At 46.4% G+C, this 24911-nt stretch overlaps 3 protein-coding genes across 4 annotated transcripts in view; 1 reads left to right on the forward strand and 2 right to left on the reverse strand.

The window, feature by feature from the left end:
• The first annotated feature begins 1157 nt into the window (after window positions 1-1157).
• On the forward strand, window positions 1158-4309 carry dcxr (dicarbonyl/L-xylulose reductase). 2 transcript variants are annotated; one of them, XM_049014109.1, is made up of 9 exons: window positions 1158-1257; window positions 1692-1773; window positions 1960-2057; window positions 2171-2325; window positions 2870-2912; window positions 3305-3404; window positions 3549-3613; window positions 3720-3837; window positions 3978-4309. In XM_049014109.1, the coding sequence occupies exons 2-9, from the start codon at window positions 1722-1724 to the stop codon at window positions 4079-4081; spliced, it is 735 nt and encodes a 244-aa protein (XP_048870066.1). In that variant the 5' UTR covers window positions 1158-1257; window positions 1692-1721; the 3' UTR covers window positions 4082-4309. The 2 variants fall into 2 exon arrangements, with proteins under 2 accessions (XP_048870066.1, XP_048870067.1); XM_049014110.1 differs by lacking the exon at window positions 1158-1257 and adding an exon at window positions 1310-1334.
• A 69-nt stretch (window positions 4310-4378) lies between these two features.
• On the reverse strand, window positions 4379-12826 carry LOC125742261 (ras-related C3 botulinum toxin substrate 3). Its single transcript, XM_049014111.1, has 6 exons — window positions 12615-12826; window positions 9688-9759; window positions 9265-9382; window positions 8285-8347; window positions 7515-7674; window positions 4379-6265 (listed from the first exon to the last, which is right to left on the reverse strand). Exons 1-6 carry the CDS (start codon window positions 12647-12649, stop codon window positions 6135-6137), a joined length of 579 nt encoding a protein of 192 aa, XP_048870068.1. The 5' UTR covers window positions 12650-12826; the 3' UTR covers window positions 4379-6134.
• A 128-nt stretch (window positions 12827-12954) lies between these two features.
• Window positions 12955-24911, reverse strand: part of lrrc45 (leucine rich repeat containing 45) — a 12421-nt gene continuing 464 nt past the window's right edge. Inside the window, exons 2-18 of the mRNA XM_049014108.1 lie at window positions 23862-24145; window positions 23692-23753; window positions 23536-23606; window positions 23175-23353; window positions 22707-22835; window positions 22033-22145; window positions 21887-21945; window positions 21314-21391; window positions 18750-18885; window positions 18548-18625; window positions 17938-18049; window positions 16533-16603; window positions 15620-15712; window positions 15386-15478; window positions 14519-14692; window positions 14148-14295; window positions 12955-13720 (exon numbers count right to left, since the gene is read on the reverse strand). Of these exons, the coding sequence (XP_048870065.1) occupies window positions 13524-13720; window positions 14148-14295; window positions 14519-14692; window positions 15386-15478; window positions 15620-15712; window positions 16533-16603; window positions 17938-18049; window positions 18548-18625; window positions 18750-18885; window positions 21314-21391; window positions 21887-21945; window positions 22033-22145; window positions 22707-22835; window positions 23175-23353; window positions 23536-23606; window positions 23692-23753; window positions 23862-24093 (2025 nt within the window). The 5' untranslated portion in view covers window positions 24094-24145 and the 3' untranslated portion in view covers window positions 12955-13523. The remainder of the gene's footprint in view (window positions 13721-14147; window positions 14296-14518; window positions 14693-15385; window positions 15479-15619; window positions 15713-16532; window positions 16604-17937; window positions 18050-18547; window positions 18626-18749; window positions 18886-21313; window positions 21392-21886; window positions 21946-22032; window positions 22146-22706; window positions 22836-23174; window positions 23354-23535; window positions 23607-23691; window positions 23754-23861; window positions 24146-24911) is intronic.

A 24911-nucleotide genomic window follows, 5' to 3' on the forward strand; every position in this document is an offset into this window, starting at 1 on the left:
ACTCTTCTGGGGAGGCTTTCCACTAGATTTTGGAGTGTGTCTGTGGGACAGGGTTGAGGTCAGGGCTCTGTGCAGGCCAGTCAAGTTCTTTCACACCAAATTTACCCAACCATGTCTTAATGGACCTTGCTTTGTCATGCTGGAACAGAAAAGGGCCTTCCTTCCCCAAAGTGTTGGAAGCATAAAATTGTCCAAAATGTCTCGGTATGTTGAAGCATTGGAACTATGGGGTCTAATGCAGCCCCTAAAAACACCCCCATACCATTATCCCTACAGTTGGCACAATGCAGTCAGGCAGGTAACGTTCTCCCGGCATCTGCCAAACCCAGACTCGTCCATCAGACCGCCAGACAGAGAAGCGTGATTCATCTTTACACAGAGCACGTACCCAATGCTCTCGAGTCCAATGGGGCGTGCTTTAAAACACTCCATCCAACGCTTGCCCTTGCTCTTGGTGATGTGAGGCTTGCATGCAGCTGCTCAGCCATAGAAGTCCATTCTATGAAGCACCCAGTGCAGTTTTCGTTCCCAGGTTAAGAACTCTGCAGTTACTGAGCCTACTGAGCGATGGCGACCCAGTCCTGTTACTTTACGCGGTCTGTGGCTCAGTTTCTGTTGTTCCTAAACACTTGCACTTTGCAATAATACCACTTACAGTTAACCATAGAATATTTAGCAGGGAACAAATTTCATGAAGAGTTATTGCAAAGGTGGCATCCACTGGCCTCATCAGAACGACCTATTCTTTCACAAATGTTTATAAACCTGACTGCAAACACCTGATTTCAATCATTAAGAGACGTGTCCCGATACTTTTGTCCGTACCGCGTATATCATAATGTAAGCAATAATGTTAGCAAGGCACTTTTATTTTGACACAATAAGCGAAAATAGCAACCGGTGCCCCCTCTTAATTCTTGCCAGCTTCGCGCTGCTGTGATGATGTGCAAACATGATATTCACATCCATATCTGTCGGAAAATTGCGTTATACATGAAAATGAAATTTGCTTAATAAATGTGAAGATTTCAAGTAACAGTGATCATTTCGCAAAGACAATATCCCCATTTTTATGTCTCTATTATGAATTATGTAAACATTAACCAGTCACGGAGGACTCTTGCGGTTAAGTACCACCCCCTGCCCCCAAAGTAAAAAGTTAATTATACCGCCCAGATCACTGTTCAACTAAAAGTTATTTATCCCATATTCCTGTTTAAACATTTCCGGGTCGTGCTGCGCAATTCCGATCCGCTGGTAAGATGAATCGCCCTGAATATATTAGTTAGGGTGACCATACGTCTCTTTTTGGGATCTAAAAAAAATCTTGAAATGTACAGGATTTCGCTTTGCTTTATGTTGACATTTGCTATCTCCAGTCAGAATACTTTCCGTCTGCATATTTGTGTTGTTCTGATGCCTCTTTGCGTCCTGTACCCGGTGTCCTGTTTTCTGCAAAGCTGAATATGGTCACCGTACATTTGTATATGATACTAGGTTTATATATGAATATATCAGCAACATAAAATATATACCAACAACTGAAATGTAAAACTAGCCTGGGTTCAGTAGCCTGGTTATTTGGTTTTTGTAGTTCTCTGGAATGTCGGTTTTGACACAAATGCATGATTTTTTTTGTGTTACTCTCCTACTAATAACGTCCTACTAACGTTTTTGTTCACTTTATGCAGATGTAAACGTTTGGTTTTCAACTCGCCAGCATGGAAATCACATTTAAAAGCAAACGAGCTGTGGTAACGGGCGCAGGCAAAGGTAGGTAGGAGAGCCGCGGTGCCACAGCGCCGCCGTGCGGTGCCTTTTCTTCATGACGTAAAGTTTCACAGCTCCTCTAGTCGTTCGGTTAACACGTCATGTGGGCGCTTCTGTGTTGATCGACCATAAGACAAGTCATTTGATGTTTAAGTTACTGAAATGCTTTAGTGTCTTGTGCCGTTTTAGGGATCGGTCGAGCTACTGCTCTCGCGCTTGCCCGTGGTGGAGCTGAGGTCATTGCTGTTACACGTACCCAGGCCGACCTAGATAGTCTCGTCTCAGAGGTATTAACCAATGGTGTGCACGTACCCTGATTGGAGCTATAATCTCGCTGTATTCCTCTGTTATTCCGCACAGGGAGCAGTACCTCTGTCTTTCTCATGTGCTTCTTTCCTAGTGTCCCTCCATTAAGCCGGTGTGTGTGGACCTGTCAGACTGGGATGCCACTGATGTGGCCTTGAAGGACTTGGGACCAGTGGACCTGCTGGTAAACAATGCAGCTGTTGGGATGCTCACACCGTTCTTAGAAGTCACTCCTGAGCAGATTGACAGGTAAAGGCTGAAAAGGGGGCGAGGGGTTCCTGTTACAGGTTTTTAATTTAGACAAAATTAAACGGCACGAAAGGTGCCTTTTTCATTATTTTTCAGCTTTTGAATTTGTTGGGTGATGGGTCTGACTCCTCATTTTAATCTGGCTGTATTGCCTCCATTTGATGTTCCCTTTGAATGCAATTTCACTTTGTTTAGCCACCCAGTCCTCCATGAAAGTGGTTTTACCTGAATGATAATTCATCCGAATCATTTTAATCCTCCGGTAAAGCAAGGCATTTTTTACGAGGTTCTTTTCGGCCGCTGACACATGCCTCTTGCTGCCTCTAAATGTACTCCGGCATGATTTAACGTAGGACAAGCCTTGCGTGCATCATCATTGATAAACATGACTCGCTTGTTTCAGTGATAGCCCATTTTGTGTGTATCAGTATTGCACATTCTTAAGGTTCACATCATTTTTATGAGAAATCATTTTCAGTTGAATTTTTAGGATACTTAATGCGGATACCAAGTCATTCAGGTATCATCTGCATTTTTATTTCAGATTGTTCAACATAAACGTGAAAGGAGCTCTGCATGTTGCACAGGTGAAGCTGGAAGCCACGTACAATGATGTCATCTTGGGTCTCCTTCACTAGCCACGTACAATGATGTCATCTTGGAACTCCTTCACTAGCCACGTACAATGACGTCATCTTGGGTCTCCTTCACTAGCCGCTTACAATGATGTCATCTTGGGGTCCCCTTCACTAGCCGCGTAGAATGATGTCATCTTGGGTCCCCTTCACTAACCGCGTAGAATGATGTCATCTTGGGTCCCCTTCACTAGCCACGTACAATAATGTCATCTTGGGTCTCCTTCACTAACCTCTCACTAGTTCTGTCCTTTTTAACTTCTGGTAGCTGGACTCTCAATAGCTGCCAGTGCTGTTGGGAGTGTAAGTAATGCTGTGATGCTCTCTGGATGATGTTGGTACAGATCGTAGCTAAGGGAATGAAGGCCAGGGGCTCTGGTGGCTCCATCGTGAACGTCTCCAGCCAGGCCTCCCAGCGTGCTCTGAAGGACCACGCGCTTTACTGTGAGTGAGACATGCTTGGAGCTGCCGTGTCGTCCTGCCTCCGTGCTTATACCTAAAACGGACATTAGAGGGGGGCAAATTGCACATCACTGCTGTGTGGTAACATATGATGAGCCTAATGTGTTCCGCATGTCTTCTCTGAAGGTGCCACCAAAGGTGCTCTGGATATGCTAACCAGAGTGATGTCCTTGGAGCTTGGTCCTTATCAGGTACCATCCGTGTCTGTATATGTTGGTTATTGATTTATATAAATATGTAACATATTACATAGTCCAGGATATACTTACATCAAAGTTATTTTATCTGTCCCCACAGATCCGAGTAAACTCAGTGAACCCCACAGTGGTGATGACTGACATGGGACGACTGGGCTGGAGTGACCCTGTGAAGGCCAATGCTATGAAAGATCACATCCCTATGGGGAAATTTGCAGGTCTGCATTCACATTAGTCTCATTAAATATAATTGGGTGGTTGGTGTTTGCATCCCTTTCTGCTGAAATTCGGAGGAAGGAGACGTGTGGGAATGTAAGGTACGTGTTAGTACACCATGACATGTATGTTCGCTCTGCAGAGGTGGAAGATGTGGTGAACTCCATCCTGTTCCTGCTCAGTGACAAGAGCCCCATGACCAATGGAGTCATTCTGCCAGTGGATGGTGGATTCCTGGCCTCCTGAAGCTCACCTGCAAACCTTTGTTACCCGCAAAGCCGCAATCAACTGCTTCTTGGCCACAGACTAATTACGATGCTTTAGACAAGACAGATGATCCGCTGTGCTATCTTGACATTATAATGATTCCCCAGTACATCATGCGATTTTGTAGCATCAATGTACGCTGGACATAGTGAGCCCAAATTTTTATTTTTCAAAATAAAAACAAATTCAGAGACACTTAGACCAAAACTGACTTAAGTGTGTTTTTATAAACGTCCACTTTAGGTAATGCTAATGAAATCATTACCGAGATGTCGCTTGAGTTATGTTTATATTTATTGTACAAAATGGAAAATTCTCACAATACTCTTTGACAGTAAAAGTAATACAAAATAAAGACTAACAAACGGAGCATATTTTAAATGAAACACGGTTCTCGTCAGATCTCAAACATACTCTACAAATAGATTACCAAATAGTTCCCATGCATGTTCTGAAGCATTAAGAGAGACATTTCAGACTCTACTCCCTGACCATGCTGTCATCTTTCACTACCTGGATGTAGTTGCCAGGCCAACGGAGCTCATTATCCAGTGAAAATACCACTGCTTACCAGCAGAGGAAGACAAAATGTTATCAGTGCTAAACCTGACATTTGTGGTCTCAGTAATCCAGATGTTTTAAGTAGTATGCACCACTAAATTAATTTTACATTACAAAAAAAGGAAAGCTGGCATCATCCCAGCATCCTAATGTCAAAATTAATTTTGTTCTTAAAATGAAACGTTCATTTTTAGGTTAAAACAAATATTTTCATTTATTTTCATTCATAAATTTTTTCAGGCCGGTCCCCATACTGTCTATTTAACAGGTTAAATATTTGACACACTTTTATATTCTTTATTTCTCTCCCAGTTTCAATTGTTACAAATTAATAAACGCGGTAATGCAAGTGTTTTACGGTGGTTACTGAAATGCCACGTGCACACAGAACACGCACACACACCCATATGACATGCACATGAAATCTAAGTAAGGACAAGTGGGTCTATTTAAGACTCGATGCAAATACAACAACGTGAAGAGGGTATTTAAGCAGCAGTGTTATATGGTTTGTGGCATGTTAGTCCTTAAAAATAACCACAATGGCTCAACTGTAACTCACAGTCGTTTCCCACATCACCGGGGATTCAGAAAACATTCTGAGTGAACTTGACTAAGTAGAAGTGAGGGTTTCACTTAAGGAGAGGACAAAAGCACATCCATTTGAAGGACAATGTTTCTTGTGTGGGTTTATGCACCTTAAAGGAGGCTATAGATGCGCTGCAGAAGGCAATGCCGATTTGGTGAGAAGGCTGCGAGAATATGCTTCTGAAAGGTACAAACGCTTGGCAAAACAGACACCGTGTACTCCTTGTACTTTCTAGATAACGTGACTTAAGAAACATGCTGTCTACTTTCCAGTAAGAACTTCAAGAGTACTAAAACGCGAGAAGTTAGAAACTGCGGCTATCTATCTAGCGAGACAAGTCTCATAATCCCCAGCTTTTCACAACTACACTATCACGTCTCTCAGAAGACAGACTGCAAGTAAATCCATCCGTGCAATTTCCATACCGCAACAGTACCTCTACATCAACACTGCGAAACATCTGTTCTAGTCAGAGCAAATGTAGACTGCAACAGTTCGAAGCTGACATTTTTGTGACTATACTTGAATACATCTATGGGACACTGATGGGTGGTCATTGCCCCCTCTGCTGCAACAAAGCCTTTAGTTATGACTTTTATCAATTAAGGCAAATCCGTAGAGAATTCCATAAAGATGGGAACCTAAGCACACACCCAAATCTCCTTTGTTCCCTCCTGCTTCGGCCAGCTGATAACAGCTCCCTAACCCACTGCCCGTGTGTGAAGTGTCCTTATGAGTAGTTAGAGTGGACGTCCCTCAAGAAAATGCCTGATGATTTGTTATGCGTCTGCTGTAGCAGAAGTGTCCCCACCCCACAGCCGATGCCTGCCCAGTGGCCCCCGGGGCATCTACTCCTCCTCCTCTCCCTCCCCTCCCCACCCCTCAGAAAACCGTGCACTTCTTGCCATGCTTCTTGACCGGTGGAGGGCAGAGAACGGCACGGATGGCCTCGTCGAACACCGTCTTCAGGCCTCGCTGGGTCAAAGCTGAGCACTCCAGGTACTTCACGGCCCCTGGCACATGGAGAAGGGGTTCAGGAGCCGGGTCATGCCTTTCCGGTCACTTGCTAAGACAAAAAGCCAGTCTCTGTTCTGCAGCTCTTGACAGTGGAGCCTTAAAGCCTTTCAAAGGAACCCGAGACGTTTAGTAATTTCCTGTGGAACGTACAAATTGAGCAGAGGCTTGGTGAGGGGGGGGGCTGCCTTGCCATTTCTGCCGTGTGTGAATTTGATGATCCAGTACCCCCCCCCCCCCCCCCCGTAGGCCAAATACATGCATTTAGGTGATCCGGTATCCCTAATTGAACACAGTGTGTGTTTGCACTGCGATGGACTGGCATTCCATCCAGAGTATGTCCTGCCTATTACCCATGAGCCTAACAGGAAAAACAGAACACCTGAACACGAATAATATCGTGGAAAATGGGTGGAGGAATCTATACACATAACAAACTTTTGCAAGAACAGACAAAAGTTCTTTTGCTGCGAAATTATCATGCATGTAAAATTGATCATGTTTTAATGTCTCAAACATATTACGAGTTTCATCCATCCATCTATTTTCCAAACCGCTTATCCTACTGGGGTCGCGGGGGGTCCGGAGCCTATCCCGGAAGCAATGGGCACGGGGCAGGGAACAACCCAGGATGGGGGGCCAGCCCACGGCAGTATTACGAGTTTATGCGAGTATAAAACAATGCTAGGCTTTTTCTAAGAATTGGATTTTCTTCAGAAAAATACGAAAAGTTGCGACGTACAGGGCCATCTTTGCCCAGTTGTTTACCACCCAGAATTCACTGGTACACTGTTGCTAGGGAATCTGCCATTAGAGCATCGGCATGCGGTCAGTCAGCGAAAGTATGACGGCAAAGGAAAGAGTCACGGTAAACAGGACTAAAGCTCAGCGATAGCGGCCTTTCCGGCGACTCGCTGATGCTTTTGCTGGTGTTTGTCGATTTCGGCTCCTCTTACGAAGAGCACGGAGTTTCGCACAAAGGCTCCTTTCATGCCGCCTGAGGGGTCACTTCCCAGGGCTGTCCACTTTCTTCTCCTGACATCTTTCATTGGCTCTGCTGCCCACACCCCTGGCAGTAGCCCACAATGCTCCTCTATGCACCCTGGAGCAAAGCTAACGTGCTTAAACCAAGGTGCACCAGAAACGGGCCAAGACAGTGGCGACTTACTGCCGTGTGGCCAAAGGCTTCCTTGGGTATCATCTATTTTGCCAGAACAGGGCACTGGCACGCAGAAAATGCAGACCCACCTATCTCCCGGGCCATTGCCAGCCCCTGGGGGTATGTGATGGGGGCCAGCTTCTTATCCCTCAGACGCTCAATCGTGTCCTTGTCGTCCCTCAGGTCCAGCTTGGTGCCCACCAAGATTATGGGGGTGTTTGGGCAGTGGTGTCGCACTTCTGGATACCACTGTGTAGCGATCAGAACAGAGGGTGAGGATCAATGCGACATGGCAAAGGGCTTTTACACTGCAATACTGTATTTATATTGCATTACATTGTGGATGTTATACGTTTATTTATTGCATTTGTATTTGAGTGCAGGACCATAGGGGCCCAGGGGAAACTGTACTTCAATGCACTGTATACTCAGAGTACAGTACATGGATGTGTTGACACTAAAGAACTCTTCAGTCTTGAGTGTTTTTGGGATAGAAACACGACGTGGGATACAGGGGCAACTACTAAGCTGTAGTGTAACTAGAGGTGGTTTCTAACTCCACAGATAGGACTGAGCTGCAATGTTGTGCTCGTAAGATTCACGATGAAGTTGGTTGTAGCCTGAAGCTGGGGACCTCGCTGGCATTATCTCAGGAGACATCCATGCAGTAGAACTGTGCAGTATTGAAGTGTGATGCTGTGATAGTGAATGCCGCGGAACAGTGTTTCGCAATCTGGTCCTTGGAGACGGTCCACATTTTTGCTCCCTCCGTAACAGGTGCTGGGAGGGAGCAAAAACTCCAGACAGAGAGAGGTGCAGACAGCAGTATGCGAATAAGGGCAGCGTGGCCCACGCTGACCTTCGCTCTGACGTTTTCAAAAGATGCCGGGCTCACCAGGGAGAAGCATATCAAGAACACGTCCTGATGGAAGAAGCAGGGAGGGGGGGGGGGGGGATATTCATACGAAGAAGGTGACCAACAATGCTGCAGCACACAGTGAGGGAGCATTAAAAATCCAACATACAGGCCATACAACCCCCCCCCCCCCCCCAAGACGTCTCTTTGGGATCCGTCACTTTAATGGCAACATTAATCTGCCACACACTCAAAACAACATGCCATAAACCCCGTATTGACAGAGCAACGACAGCAACAACAAAGAAAAGGACAAACGGCGCAGCTTCAAAATGGTCAGTTAGGGTGCAAATCTTGCAAGCTTAGAGTTCACAGCATCTGTGAGGTTCCTTCAGCCGGGAGTAATTATTATTACATGACCTCATTACAGAGCTACTGCACAAAACATGATCATTATTTTAGTCTGTGAAGTTCAGAGCATCCAGCGCTCGGGGTGTCATGGCCTCACCGGCACCACCCCGCATTATGCATTGCTGAAGTAATGTGAAATATTTTGAAAGATTTAAAGGGACACACACAAACTTATAAAGTGGTTGCTGGTTTAGACGGGGGTGGGGAGGGGGGCTGTATCTGGCACACTCACAGCCGAGCGAGAGATTCCTGTGTAGCAGCAGGAAGTCTCTAGCTCCAGAGTTTCTGCCATTGGCATTCAGGTCAGGTAACAGGCAAAGTGGGGGGGTCACTGGCATGTGGAACAGTGGGAAGGTCACCTGACTCGACCTGTCACTCACAGGACAATGCAGGCTCCAGGAGAATATCCACGGGGGGGGGACACATTAAGTAACCCTCTGATTCTATGCCAGCCCCAAGGCTTCTAGTGACTCCCTCAGTCTCCGACTGCCCCGGCCAATCAGCTGCGGGTTTAATAACACAGCCAATAGGGGCACGGTGTTCATGCAAGCGGGCCAGGCCGGACACCATACCGTCTGCGGGTAGGACAGCGGTCTGAGGCGGTCGTAGTCCTCCTGTCCTGCTGTGTCCCACAGGCCCAGGTTGACTGGCTTCCCGTCCACCATAACATTGGCGGAGTAGTTATCAAAGCTAAACAGGGAAGAAGTTCATTTAACTAATGCCACAACAACCTCAATCTAAAAACTGAGATTTCTTCCTTGTTTTTAAACAAAACTCGGCAGGCAATTCAGTCCATGAGACATACATTTTCACTGAATGCTGGACACAGGAGCGCAAGAGGTGAGGTCATTTGATATCATTATTATTGACAGAGTTATTATTGACATTATTAGGACCGGAAGTGCTCACTCTGAAATGAAGGTATCACTTTGTACAGCATAGACAAGATTGTGAGAGCCTGTATGAGCTGGAAATGGTCTGCGGTCCATACTCACACTGTGGGGATGTACTCTCCAGGGAAGGCATTGGTGGTGTAACTGATGAGCAGGCAGGTCTTACCCACAGCCCTGGAAGACACAAAAGACGGAGGGGGACAGTGAATCACCGCAAGGCCGGACTCTTAGGGCCGTTGCCGACGAGACCCAGAACTGTCGGCCGATTTTAGCTCCTATCCGTCACCCAGCCTCCTAGAGGTGCCTCGCTTTAGCCGCTTAAATCCACGCTCTCGTCGCTTTCTCATCCCCAGCTGTCTTACCAATTACTCTCGCAGGTCTTTGTGCATCCACTGTAGAGGCGGCGGAGAGCCAGCTCCTCCTCGGGTGGCGAATGTGGGTCAGAGGGACGGTGCCACCAGTGAAGAAGCCACCAAAAGTGACACTTCAGATTAACCCATCATTTCCTCATGTCCTTGCAGAGTCGCGTAAGCCGTCGAGTTTTTATACTGTATAATATTAAAGCAAAAGACTTTTCTAATACGGTATCTATGGAACAGCCTGTGGCAAAGGTTCTCGGGCCTGGTGGAGCTCAGTGTGTGGCTGTTTTTTCTCCAGCTAAACATTTCAGTAATTAGAAACTGAGTCCTGACCATGGCACTCATTATCTTCAACCACTATTTTGGAGATTCTTAGTGCTGACAAGAAAGCTAAGAAGAATGTTTTTTTAAGGGCCAAAAAAAATTAAGGGTTAGGGTTAGTAAAAGTAATGTAGAGCAATTTTTTAGCCTATCAACAACCCGCAGAGTCCCATAACAATTAAGGTAATGAAAAATGAATAGCTGAGGACTTTTATCATGCGATTACATGTTCAGCACTACCGACATGACCAGAGGAGCCTGACTTTAAACTCCAGGAATCTCGTCCAGCAGGAAACTCACGGGTCTCCTTTAAATTTCCAGCCTAAACCAGGTGGCCAGAGGTATCATTGCCGGGGGGAATTCAGAGCCAGGTAAGCGGCACTCTACACCAGGCTGTCCAGCTAGTTATCACGGCTCGTTCAAAGGGGCAGCTTATCTGACGGTTACCAATATCCAACCCTCCCCCCCCCCCCCCCCCCCAAAAAAAAAAAAACACCACATAACACCTTTTCAGTGTTAACTTAGGATCAGGATCAAATTCAATGAATTATATGGCATACCTAGAAAATTCATTTTTAAATTGACATGTACAAAGGTCACATATGTGCATATTTATGAATGTTTGTAGTCCCTGAAACGATTTTCCATTTCTGTGCAGCTGAAGTTGTTTAATTGTGGATTTTAACATTCTTTACCCATTCCGTACCATTAACTGCAGGGAGGCACAAATACAAACACTGTTCGGTGCCTTTGGTAACCCATTCTGAAAAGCACCAGTTAACAAGCTGGGTAGCTACCCCAGAAAGGGGTGTTCATCCCTCCATCCTCCTTTGGATGTGACAGGCACTGCCCTACATACACATCACTGGGGGGCACACTCACTGACTGGGGAAGGGGCTATGTGAACTGACAGCTCTGTGGGAGAACACACAGTCAGGAGGTCAGGAGGAGGAAGGAGGCAGGGGAAGGTGAAAAGAGTTTGGGCAGCCGGACCCACTGCAAGAACTCAGTCTGAGCCATGCAGCTGTGAAAACTGTCTTTCTTCCGAAGACTCTGTTATAGGGAGGAGCTGACTTCCACTAGTCATGTGACACCAAAACTCCTCACTTTTTAACTCTTCACAACCCAGAAATCCTTCTCATCCTACTTTGCATGACCACCATAATGCTGTCCATCCACACTCAGCACGCACATTCCATACGGTCCTCAGAGATAACAGTACGGGGAGCCTGCGTTAAACACAAAAAAATGCCACACACTCTAAACAGCTACACCGGAAGGAGATCAGAAGTCACATAAATATTGTCTCATGATGTTCATTGGACTTCAGCTGTTTTTCAAAACTGAACACATCATGCAATAACTAATAACTTTTACAACATTCAGACAGCATTACCGTACAGTACAGACACATAATTTACATGATTCAATTGATCTGCCTGCTGTGCGCGAACTTGGTTAAAATTTCATAAATAAAGCTCGGATTTTGTTTTTGGCTTGTGACAGGGCTGAGTAGTGCCGTCTCTGTATCACTTAAAATGCTTTTTAAAAAAACGTAAGGGTTGGCAAAACGTAGAGACTTCCATTTCTAGGATGGATGTTGAATCATCATCAAGTATGTCATTAATTAAAGTTATTGAAAGGAACCATATACCTCCGTCAATGGGGCGATCCGGTGAGTCCGTTCTTACAGGATTACAGACGCGAAAACCTGCGCCCACCGCCACGCTTTCAGTAATGATATTTAAGAAGCAGCTTGTGTCGCCATCCAAGAACAAATCTACACATTTTAATTCTACGTGTCAGTAAAATACAACATTATAGCTGTCTTTTCAAGCAACTCTGCTGCGTGAGTCGCAAGAAACCAGAGTGTATTAAAAGATACACGCCTCCAACACAACCTATTCAATATACCATGATTTTTATTGATAACGATCGTAGGTCTAGCGGTGCTTCTTTCTTATGACCGCCTAGATGTGACATACAGGCGACATAAATCGCCGATGGTCTTCAAGAAGGGAAGACAGGCGGCTGAAGCGCTTGATCAAACGCTCGTAGGATGGTCAGCTCGCCCATCCCTTTGCATTGCCTATAATATTTAGAATTTACTCGCAAATTTTGCAGTCGTTAACTCTAATCGAATGAAAACATATTGAAAGCGCGAGTAGTGACAAATATTAAACGAATGACAGTGATGAAATTCCCACACAGCCTTTATGAACGATATGAAGCCCCCGTTTCCCAACAGAGCCCCAGCCCTTCTTGCAACAATTGCAATCAACCAGATAGTCGCACGGGTAAGAACCGGAAAAAAATAATAAATCAGCGGCGCCAGGAATTACATCTTACCCGTCGCCAACGACCACGCATTTAATGGCCTGCATTTGGGGAAAATATGCCGTGAAACAAGCGCGTCCCAAAGCAGTTGGAAAGTGACCCTTCGCTAGGCTCCCGGTCCGGCAGATCTGTAATAACTGGCTGGCTCGGTCCGCGCTCACGCCGCAGCGTGGCTCTCGGAAAAGCTCCGGAAAACAACGAGCGCATTTAAAGGGCTAGAGAAACCAGGAATCCGCGTCCGACAGCAATGGGATGCGCATAAATAAACGCGCTCCTAAGTCATTATGACCCTGTTGAAATTAAGGCATTCAATTGCTTTATATGGGTTGCCGGAAGAATTCCACTGAGAATGTTTAATCCAACCAATTAAAAAAAAAACAATTTAATAAATACAAAACACAATGAAATTACAATGCTGTAAAGTCGCAATCGAAATACATATCAAATCTGAAATTAAATTCCTTATACAGTTGATACAGAATACATTTTGAACTTCGTCGGACTGAATTCAAATATTAACATCAAATAATTTATAGCAAACAGTTGCAATCCATCACAAAGGCTACCAAGTGCAGAGCACAAGATAACCTGAGGGAAAGATTGGTGAGGCTCTCCCACGTTTGTGTGTCCATGATCATACTTCGAAATACAGGAAAAATCTACAAAGATTTCACATGATGTTTCACCACAGTAACGTTTATTTAAGCACCTTATGAAACAGCTGGATAAAAAATTAATTACATTATAAAAATTCAAAAGGGAATTTATTAAGTCTCATTATGCAAAAGTGTTACAATTGGTAAAATTTGCAGAAAAGTAAAAAGTTAAAGGACATTGTTGTCCCTGAGTGGTGAAAACCGCCCTTTTGCAAGGCTAGGAAGCTCAGAATGCCAATCTGAAGTCTGGATTGAAGAGAGCAGCTCATTTTTTGGGGCTGTAGTGACTCAGGGGAGATCCTTGCACGTAGGCCAGGATAGCATTCTGCAGGAAGCTTGCTCTCTGCGCCTCGTCCTCCCGGATGCGGTGGATCTCAGCCTCCCGAAGCCGGAGTTTCTCAAACAGGGAAGAGATCTCGCTCTCCTTGTCCAGAATGGCCTCCCTGTGGTTACTGCCTAATACTGTGACCCCACCCCATGAGAAACAGGTCTGTCAGGCAAATTTATCATTTCATCGAGATCAATGATCCATATCAAAATTATATTTCATGTCCTTGTTACTATAAAATGATTGGATGGTATCCCCTCTGTAGTTTATGGAAGCAGTAGCTATCCCCAGAAAAATCATTTTGTCCATCTCAGAACTTTACCATTTTGCCATTTCAAATTCCAAAGAACTGAGGCTCCATCTCTGTAGTGCACAGACTAAATACTATATATTATCCATTTATCTATTGCCCCATTTTCAATTGTTGAGTCAGGGCTGCTGCGATCCAGAGCCAACCCAGTGAATAATAAGGCAGGAATAGTAAGTAAATGGGCAAGAATGTCAGCCTCTCTCTCCATCTGCCTGACGGCCGTGTGGAAGGACAGGGGCGGCTTGGCCCACCTTTCATCTCCCTCTCCAGGGCAGAGATCTTCTCTTTCAGCGCCCCCTGAGCGGTCCTCTCCGCTTGCAGGTGCCCAATCTGCTCCTGAAGCTCCACCTTCACACGGTTCAGTTCCGCAACCTTCTCCTGCTCCTTACGGCTGACCTCCTGGTCACCAGAGAGGCATGTTTGCATGACATATGGCCATCACCACACGCTGTTTGTATCACAGATGTACTGGCCACACCATTCTGAGCACAGCTGTGCTTCTGTTAACCCAACAAGCTCTCTTACGTTCACTGATGAAAGTGCTTCATAGTAACACACAGGCCTTAGTCCCCCATGAGACAGACTGCCGCTGTTATTTTGAATACTGTTCTCACTGGCCCACCTGCTGCAGTTCCTCAATCCTCCTGTGAAGCCCGTCCATCTCCAGACACTGCTGGCTGTTGCGGGCCTGCAGCTCCGCGATGGTCTGCTTCTGCTGGGCGCAGTGGGCCTGCGCCTCATCCCGCAACTGCCTCAAGGCACGCAGCTTCTCCTCCAGGCCACTCAGGTGCTGCTGCTGTGAGTCCAGCAGAGAGTTTAGATGACTGTGTCACAAAAACCATTCACGTGTTTTCCACCAAAAATCCAATCTGAAGATGCAAAGGGTTTCAACAGATGGGAATGACTCAGTTGACGCACTAAAACCCAGGGGCAGAACACAGCCACGGGCATCAGAGGAGAGAGAGAGAGGAAGGTGCTGAGGCGGGCACTGGGGCGGGCACCGATTCAGGCTCCAAATTCTCCCTGAAGGACCAAGGGTACCAGCTTTCCCTCCATATTGTTAATAACTTCAGCCAGGCTGGTTAATTAATTTAACAACACCCCCTGGGCACTGGCGAGTTGCATAATGCCATTTATATGGAAATGTGAGGAACAATTTGCAAATAAATCTTCCATTGGAGGACACAGCAAAAAGCCATGATTCAAACCAATACCTTTCCATACTTCACACTCCTTTGGATGCATAACTTTAGTTAGACAGCAGCACAGTGATATTCTTTGAGAGGCGGGAAACATACTGTCAGCTGACTAATGCCCCATCCGGAGACGAGAGATCAGCCGGCTTGAAGGGGGCACTGAAATAGACACTGATACAGCGAGGAAAAATGTGACGTGTTGCAGCATTATCTCCACAGTGCAGCTTCCTGCGGAGGGGCATCGAGGCTTCTGGAGAGGACAGAGCTCCAGCAGCCAAACGGGCTTCACCTACCTCCTCCAGTCGCACCTGGGCGCGTACCTTCCCCAGTTCCTCCTCCGCCTGTGCCCGCTCCGCAACGCTGGCCGCCTTGGCGCGGCTCAGCTCCTGGAGGAACACACCGCATGGAGTTAGGACTCTTCGAACGATTCAAACCCGGAGTAGCTTTAGCCAGGGGAAACGACACGGGCGGGTATCAGAAGTATGAAGAAACCCAGGGTTGATCCAACAGGACGATGCCGCCCTCACCTCCTCCAGCTGAATACGCGTCCCCTCCAACCTGATGACACGATCCTGCAACGTACGCTCCGTCTCTTCCAAGTGACGGGTCATGTGATCTACCTACAGGGACGAGGGAGCCATGTTGCTTTGGGTAAAGGTATCATCTTAAACTTAAAAAATAATAGCTCACAGTGCAAAAGGAGGAAAAGCATAATCTGGACAGTCAAATGAAAGTCTTTGTAACAGCTGAGTTATGGCTGATTGAGTCGCATCCGATTAGATTTACATCTGAGGTCCATAGTAAATAATATATACTGATCGAGAGACCCCCAAGAGAGATCGAGAGTCCCCCTAAAAGAAGACATAGTAGGACATTAGCGGGTGCACCGCTTATTGTAACAGGTGCAGGGGACTGGGCTGCTCTGCCAGCTGTATAATGATCCACTGTCCATATCTATCTTGTAATACAGTGACAGAGAGCTACAGTATTGAGATTCACCCAAATTGACTTGTGCCTGGTGGTCCCTGTCCCAAATGTGAATGCAACTCGACACAAGGCTGCCCTGAAGGCAGCAAAAAGGGAATAAATTATCGGAGAGACTAATAGTTTGGTGAACAGCTTGGTTGGTCGGAGAGCTGGGCTAGAGGCAGAAGCTGATCATCACCGAGAAATTCTGTAATAGTCCCTGCTGGGCTACACTACTTGACTCTCTTTACACTGCTGAACTTCGATAACAGTTACAGGATTGATATTAAAATGCTCTCCTAATTCTTCAGAATATGCAGCAGAAATTAAAAGACTTGTGAAGATTCAGACATCTGGCGCATGAGGAGCGCGTCACTGCAATGATGCCGTCAGTGCTGGTAGGAAGCAGAGCGCTCCGTCAAACTGCCAATCAGCAATTCTCCCACTGTATTAACGAGCCGTTAGTTTTCACACCTCCTTCTGACGCAGGTTCTCCATGTCATCCAAAGCCTGTTTCGACCTCCTCTTCTCAATTTCTAGACGTTCTGGAGCACAAAAACATCTTGAGTGCCAAGATTCTGCCTTCACGGGAAGAACTAGACAGGTCAGGAGAGTCTATTCATGAAGAAAAGTGGTACTTTAAGGCTGTTTTTTGTCAATATTTTAAAATCACATTTCTGGTTTGTAATATTGTAGTAACCCCACAGCGAAGTCTGGTATGATCTGTACAGGTTTAATAAGATGTTCATTGGCCAAAAATAAAGTATGGATCCTATATATCTTGCTTTAGATGGCTGGATCTGTTGGCTATAACAGTAGATCACTACAGGAAGTGTACACCAATGGTGCATTTCTCATCTGATAAATATGAACGATGGAGCTGATGGTTCATGCTGTGAAGCCTTGAAGGACTTTAATAAAACATCTCAGCCTGACACTATTCACGCTAATCTGTGATGCAATTAAAAGGAACAGTATTTACTGAAGCTTCAGTGACGTATGAAAACAGATTTGGTTCGTAAATATGTCCTGAGTCTTCTATCCTACTAGAAAGTTCTGTCATGTATGCTATGGTTTAACCCCTTCCAGAGTAATGTTAACCAAAACCTGCAAGCGTGAATTTCTGACAGAATGTATGTCGCACCATTAATATTCAGCACTCAGGCTGCCCTCTCTTAGTCATCCAGATTTTTAAGTGTTATCTCAGTAAATTTCAGTGAATTAATGAGAATATATCACAAATGCAGCCAACGGAGCATCGTGGATGGGGAAGGTGGCCTAGATTTTTAAGGTCGTCTCGGCCATCTCAGCCGGCCGCCAGGACGCAGGTATGACCGGCGCATTTATATTCCCGACACAGAGGAGCAGCACGTCACACTGCAGATGCAGCATTGTGTGTTTCAATGTACATGTCGGGCCAGCACGACACTACAGCCCTTACTGTCAACAGCCTCCCATGAATAAGAACAGGCGGATCGCCATGGCGATAATCTAACTCTTTTGCTAGAGAATCTCAACTTTTATGCAAAACAATTACTACTTCTTAGATCTTCAAGTTCCAACAGCAAACCTGAAAACAAGCCCTTCAGAAGTGGCCACTTAAAATGCGTCCTGGTCCTTGATATGCTGTTTGAACAATGAATCAAAATGTTAAAAATGAGGAGGGATTCAAACCTGTGACGTGAAGCTGTTTTAGAACTAGCCATTTTGGGTGACATATGGTTTTAACTAAACTAGGTGTCAATCCATGACTGAAAGAATTACAGTCTTTCATTTCCTCAGTGTAATGCATAACTGGCCATCCATTCCATTGCATCTCCTATGCCATTGGCCATGAGAAGTCCTATGTGCCGGGGGGGGGGGGGGGGTTGGTTCCTACCCTCTGCCTGGCACAGACGCAGCTTCAGCTCAGCTGTAGAGTTGGTCAATTCCTGCTTCAACTCAAAAATTTGATCCTGTTGAGATTTGCGCTTCCGCTCTGTCTCGTCAAACTGGAGGTGAAACAGAGAGATTTCAACACGGCCGAGAATAGAGACCCGAGGCAGACAGACGAGATTTGGCAGAGAGACACATAGCGGAGTACAGACCGGTAAGTACGGACCGGGGGAGACACATAGGCAGATGGGGAGACAGACAGGCACAGACAGAGAAAGGCAGAGCGGACAGGACAGGTAGAGATCAACAGAAAGACATTTATAACATGTAAATTAGTAGTATTCATGAAACATTTATGTGTTCTCTATCCTACTGTCAGATGCCATAGAGCTTACTGAATTGGACCAATGAGTATCATTCAACGAGTTAGAACTGGAGGGACCCTAAGAAAAGAGCCTTATGAATTATTCAGCAAAAACACAGTTAAGTCCAGCAGTGGGCTGCTGGCCTTGGGGAAAGAAGAGATAAACAGCGAAGCAAGTATAGGAACAGCTTCTCCAGTCATCTCCAGTGACAGTGAAATTAATATTAATTACACATGACGATGAGCAGACCTTGTTCTTCAGCTGCATGTTCTGCTCTGTCAGACTGTGCACATCCCGCTGAAGCCTGGTCTCCCGTGACACGCTGTCCTGCAGAAGAAACACCACGGGATTAAGCAGGAGTCTCAGGTGTGGGCCAGCCCCAGTGCCCCTGGAATGACCCCCCCCCCCCCCCCCCCCCCGGGATACCCCCCAGGACGCCCCCGGCCGGCACCTCCTGCTGCCTCGTCATGTCGCGGCACTGCTGCTCCCTGAGCTCCGCCTTCTCCGCCTCGGCCTTGCTCAGCCGCTCCCCCAGGGCGTGCACCTTCTGCTCGGCCAGCGCCAAGGCTGCCTCCATCATCTGCAGCCTGCCGGGACACAGGAGGTGCAGGAGCTTGGAGAGGGGCCTGCCTTTCTCAGGGGCCCGCCCTTCTCAGGGGCCCCTCCCTCCAGACTGTCACTCCTCGCCCCCGGCTGAGCGAGGGCAGTCACTTCGCTTGATAAAGTCACAGGCTTAATTGTTTTTATGTATTCACCCCCTCTTTAAATTATAATGTAAATTTGAAGGTTGCAATGTCCACATCCCCCTTTTGCTGTGCAGATTCAGGCAAATGTGTCTGCATAACGAGCGCAAGACATCGGTGCCTAATTGGAGCAATTAAGGCGCCAGAAAGGGCTGGAATGAATCCCGGCAGATTCACAGCATGACATGCTGCTATGAAAATGAGAACTTTCTTCTTGTAGCTGCGCGCTAACCAGCTACTGAGCTTAGCCTTGACGCCGTTGACTCATTGGGGCCCTCGGCCCAGCGCTCAGCAGCCCGGTGGCCGGGTGGAGCAGGTGTCACTGAGGGGCCGCCTGTCAGACCCTCCGGCTCGGGGAAACAGGCGGGGGTAACCCAATCTCTCTCACATGTTGCCCGTGTAAATTGCACCAGTAGAATGGGGTTCATTTTGCAAGGGACACTAATAATATCACAGCCCTTCAGCAAGCTGGTCTGCAGCCTTGTCCCATATGTGTCACACCAAGTGTGTGTTTGGAGAAACAGCAGCTGTTGCTATCAGCACATGGCTAAAAGGGTAATGGGAACTGGAGGTAACGGTCTCTCAGGTCAGATAGCATCACTACCGAATACACTATGCAGCGTTCCTCTGTGGCGGTGAGCGAGAAACACACACACAAGCCCTCAGGCTTAGGCTGTGCTCCCTCACGGACACTCAGAAAGATTACTGCGACATGCAACCCTGCAAAAGCGCTCATCGCGCCACAAAAACTACTGTGATGATTACTGCGACATGCAGCCCTGCAAAAGTGCTCAGAATGCCCCAAGATTTTCATGCATGTTACTGCATAAGTATTCAGCCCCTGTACTCCAGTTGTTTACAAATTGGGGGGGGGGGAGGGGGGAACTCTGAAAGAAAACCCTCCAAAGTGGCTGGCATATTATAGAGACCCCAGCATGTTTAGAGGATATTGGCCAGGCGTCGAATGTGACAGAAAGTTACCACAATGACACCTAAGGGGCATCTGGCTCAAGGTTTAGTTTTTTTATCTGTACATAAAATAAAATTAGGGGCAGCGTGTGGCGCAGTGGGCTAAGCCTGTGTGCTTATAATCCCAAGGTTGCCAGTTCAAACCCAGCCTCAGCACATCTGCAAGGCCCCTAACCCCCAGCTCCCTGGGTGCTGCTACAGGTGGAATTTGCAGACAACTTACTCCACAAAGAGCAAATTGAGGGAGGAGTAAAAAAGACAATTTGCAAAGTATTTATTATTATTAAATTCTCTCTGTTTGCTTCCTGCAGTTACACAGGAGACAGCTGATCATACGCAACAATGGAACATGACAGGCCTGCAAACAAACACTTAGCATTAAGAAAAATGCAGCCAATGTGTCTGCGAAGGGTGCGCTGGAGTCAGAACCTGGTGAGAATAGTGTCAGAGCACAGGGGGACATTTTGATAGTGAAAAAAACTTTGGAAAAGGATATTTAAAAAAACCCAGGGTGTTCAGGTATATCAGGGAAAACTGCCGGGTCATTGATTCAAAAGCGGGAGACACTGCGTTTTACGGGGAAACGTCTGGAAGGGTAACGATATCTTTGGAAAAAACCTAGAATTCTCAGAGAGTAGAAGCCAGTCATGAGCTGAAAGGATAGCTGTGCCTAACACAGGGCTGCATGGACAGGAGCACAAAATAAACCACTACCGAGAGAGAGTCTTCTGGAAGTGACCCTGCGGTGGGCCAGTCAGTAGGGGAGTGACCCAGCTAAAACACAGGGAGAAGGTTTAGTGGCCAGCAGAGAGCGAGAGAGAAGCATCCGGCCAGAATTCAGAGTGTTATGTGCAGAGCAAACCTAAGTCTGTCCTTTCAAAGAGTCAAACTGTGGGGATGCTTATCGGCAGCAGAGAGTAAAAGAGGGATGGTGTGAAGCACAGGAGAACATGGCAAGAAAACCAGTTACCTGGAGGCTTTTTAAAAATGATCCATCCTTATTTCTCCGCCAGTGTTTTGTATGGATGACATTACATTGGGTACACAGCATATGGTATTATTGGGAGTTTATGCCAATAAATGATTGTCCTGTCCTTTCTCCTTTCAGACATTAAGTTATGATGGATGCTATAAATAAATCAAACAGCTCCTGTTCAGTCGGCCCACAGAAGACGAATGGAGACTGGCAGGCAGAGGCTGACTCAGGGCTTCTCCCAGACGAGATGTGTGTTCGGTTATAGGGGGAGAAATCTTAGTGCTACGCTTATTGCCCAAGTGAAAAGTGAAGCAGGAACTTGCTTACTTGGCTGTCAGAGAGTTCACAGCAGACGTCCTCTCATTCAGGGCTTCCTGTAGCTGCCCTAAACGCACGGAGGACGTCCTGCAGACGTGAAGGGAAGAGTCACATCAAACGGCATTTTTAAATGCCCCCTCCCCAAACACGCACAACAAAGCTTTGGTGTGCTATTCTGGAACGTCATATAATGCATAGTAGTCTAACATTTACTCATTCAACTGACATTTCTTCATTCATCCGATGCTTTTATCCAAAGTAACTTGCAGAGGAAAGTCTTACAATTTGTGTACAACGTGTGCTCCCTGGAGCCCACAACCTTTGCGTTGTTAGCACAATGCTCTACTTGTTGAACTACAGGCAACACATGTACAATGTGAAGGAAATGTAAATTACTGGAAAAGAAATACAGTCACTATGCACACCACTGTGAAATACAGGAACCATTTAATCCAGAAAGTTCGGGAGAGCTGGGTGGTAGCCCTATAATGTACAATGTACGATGGTCTTGACACAGACTCATCAAAACCTACAGGTTACGTGAAGAGAAGTGGGTGTCTGAAACTGCTTGGTTATACTGACCTACTGTTCTGGCCCATTTCATCCCTCTGCTTGTCAATGGTGTCCATCAGGCTTAAGAACTAGAAGGATAAACGCAGACCAGGTCACATGACCGGGCCGCCCACAGCTCCCCGACTCCTTGTCCTCCCCGTACTGCTTTCTCCCACCTCACGGCCCTTCTCCTCCTTCAGGTTCTGGATCTCTTTGCAGAGCACCTGGGCCCTGCTCCGGCTCTCCCTCAGTGTGGACTGCCTGTCCGAGTTGTGACCCAAGGACTGCTCTAATAGGACATGGGCACAAGTGGCAGCCATCTTTACTCAGCTGTGCACCCTTTACATACACAGCCTCAGAACCATCCTTACACAGAGAGAGGGACAGAGTACTTTAAAATACAACTACTGACTAAACTCCTGTAGGTCTGAATTCCTGGAAGGATGCCACAGATAGTAACCTAACAAACAACATTCAGCTTCATAGTGAACAGCAACTCAGAAAGTAAGCTAGTCACTCAGGCTCCTATGAATTCTTTCATTAAATGAAGGCCGCGCAGAAGTCTTAGAAACCAATGATGTGTGTTTCTTTCTTTTCTAGTAGTTTAGCAGACATTTTTAGACACATTATGGGAAATACTAGATTATGTATTTTTTTCCAGTCTTACTTTCCATAGCATGTCACATTTCACTGTAATCATACCTTTTTAAAATATTTATTAATTTTGTAATTATTTAGTTGATATTTATCTAAATCAACATTATATAATTTTCTATTGGACCAATGGATGCTGTCTAGAGGCACTACACAAAAATGCGACGTGGACCCCCCCCACGTGAGGCAGGCTGACCGAGGGCTTTGAGGGTGTCACTGGGGATGTTGTTCCCGGCCAACTCCAGCTGCAGCAGTGTGCGGTTCTTCTGCAGTGCCTCCAGCAGGGCACGGCCACCCAGCAGTCCCATGTTGTTCCACCGCAGATCTGCACCCAGACCCGCAGGGGGCAGTATAGCCACAGTCAATAAGCATCACAGAGGACTGTTTGTGCTCCTGTAAATTTTTCATTTAATTTACTTCAGGTCTAAAAGATGAACAGGTGAATTTGTTCCTTCCAAAAGCCTTATCACTTTAAGATCATAAAAAATATCTGCAGTCTATTGCATTTAAATATGACCATATACGTTTTAACAAATGTTATATGTAAAACTATAAAGATGAGTAACAGTGACAAGACACTATAAAAATGTGGAAGCCTGATTCATCACTAGGCGTGACACTCCATCATGAAGGACAGCAAACCCGGCAGCACCGGCAAACCCACCAAGCTCCTGCAATGTGCCGTTTCTTTTCAAAGCAATTGCAAGCTCTGCTGCCCCCTGGTGGTTGATCTGGTTGTTACGCAGGTCTAGCTGCATGAGACAACTGTTGGAGCCCAGACCATCACAGAAGATGGAGAAGCCTTCTTCCCACATTCCCAGAGCATTCCACTCCAGGGTGAGTCTGCAACAACATGTTAGTCAGTGTCACACATGACACATAATAGATTACTGGTAATCCCCTTGCAGGACAGCTAATAAAGACTGCTATGTATAAAGCCTGACTGATGTTATTTGAAAAATGGCAAGACCATCAATGTCACTTGATATGTCACTGGATCGGGGTATAAAATATGGACAATATACCTCCGTAGGACCTTGTTACGCACCAACAGCTTCCCCACAGCTTCAGCTCCTGTTCCTTTCATGTTGTTCCCCTAAAATAAAAATCAAGATGCCCATCTGCAAATGAATTTCACCCACGGTCTGGTTAAACCACCCATTTAAAGCTGGCCTGCTTACTTTCAGGTCCAGCACTTTAACAGTTGTGTTGGAACACAGCCCACTGAGCAGAAGCTTGGCACCTGCAGATGACAGGAAGAAGAGGGATGACGCGGGCAGGTATCCTTCGCTTTATATGTGTGTGTAGAAAACAGCGAAACACTAATAAAAAGAGACTAGAACCTGCTCACCTTCCTCGCTGAGCATACAGTCACTGAGGACCACCTCAGTGAAGAGTGTGTCCTTCTGTAGGAACCTCCCAAGCACTGCACATGTGTCTACGGAGAGGCTCTGGCCGGCCAGGTCCAGCCGCGATCGGCTCGCCGTCCCCCGAGATTCCTGGAGCTGTGCCAGCACCGACTCCTGCGGCTCCACCCCCCCCTCCTTACACAAACGCAAGTAGGTCCGTCTCAACTCCTCCATCTGCCCCCAAACGATTCCTGTGAGCTGCTCACTGCCTCATAGTCCAGGGCGTCTGTGGTGCGATTTGAAGTGAGAAGGGGGAACAAATGGAACAACTGGAATGACAACATTCAACAGCCATACTGATGATATTGAGATAAACATCTGCGAAGCTCATTAGAGGACTCTTAGCCACACACCGGTCAGTTTCAAGCTGTTCAACCACATACTTTAAAATCAAGTACCGATTCGTTTTGACTGGCCCTGATTAACAGAGCCTCAATTGCTGATTAAAATTCAGTACAGTTTTAAAGAAAAGGAGCAAGATCGTCGCCTCTCAACCACCGTTGATTGTTATTCACAGTCAGTCATTCACAGTGGTGTTAATTCGACGCATTTATAATGCAATTTGCAGCGATCCGCCGCGATGTGGGTGGCGGCACTGTAATCATCCAAACGGCATCAATCTCTATAACATATTTAGGGAGCTAAACCGAATCGTTCTTTCGTTTAATGCCACCATCATTCGGCTTTAGTGGCTCCGGAACAAACAAAAGCGGGAAACATCTCACACGTATATAGTTACACTGGAAAGTTGGTACTGAAACACCGGCAATAACTGCAGGCTTTTCTCACGTTATTAGGAGAGCGATACCCGCTACATAAGGAAGGGGCATAGAAAATATTTATAAAAAATATATCCGATTTTTCCCCCCTTGAGCAACAAACTACCATTCGACTATCTGATTTAAAGCTATTCACGGTCATCAGAGGTTGACTGAGGACTGTAGGTACGGGTGACAAACGGCTCCCAGCGTGGGATACAGCGCAATCACAGC

Source organism: Brienomyrus brachyistius, chromosome 5 (genome assembly GCF_023856365.1).
Source record: "Brienomyrus brachyistius isolate T26 chromosome 5, BBRACH_0.4, whole genome shotgun sequence".
Taxonomy (NCBI): Eukaryota; Metazoa; Chordata; class Actinopteri; order Osteoglossiformes; family Mormyridae; genus Brienomyrus; species Brienomyrus brachyistius.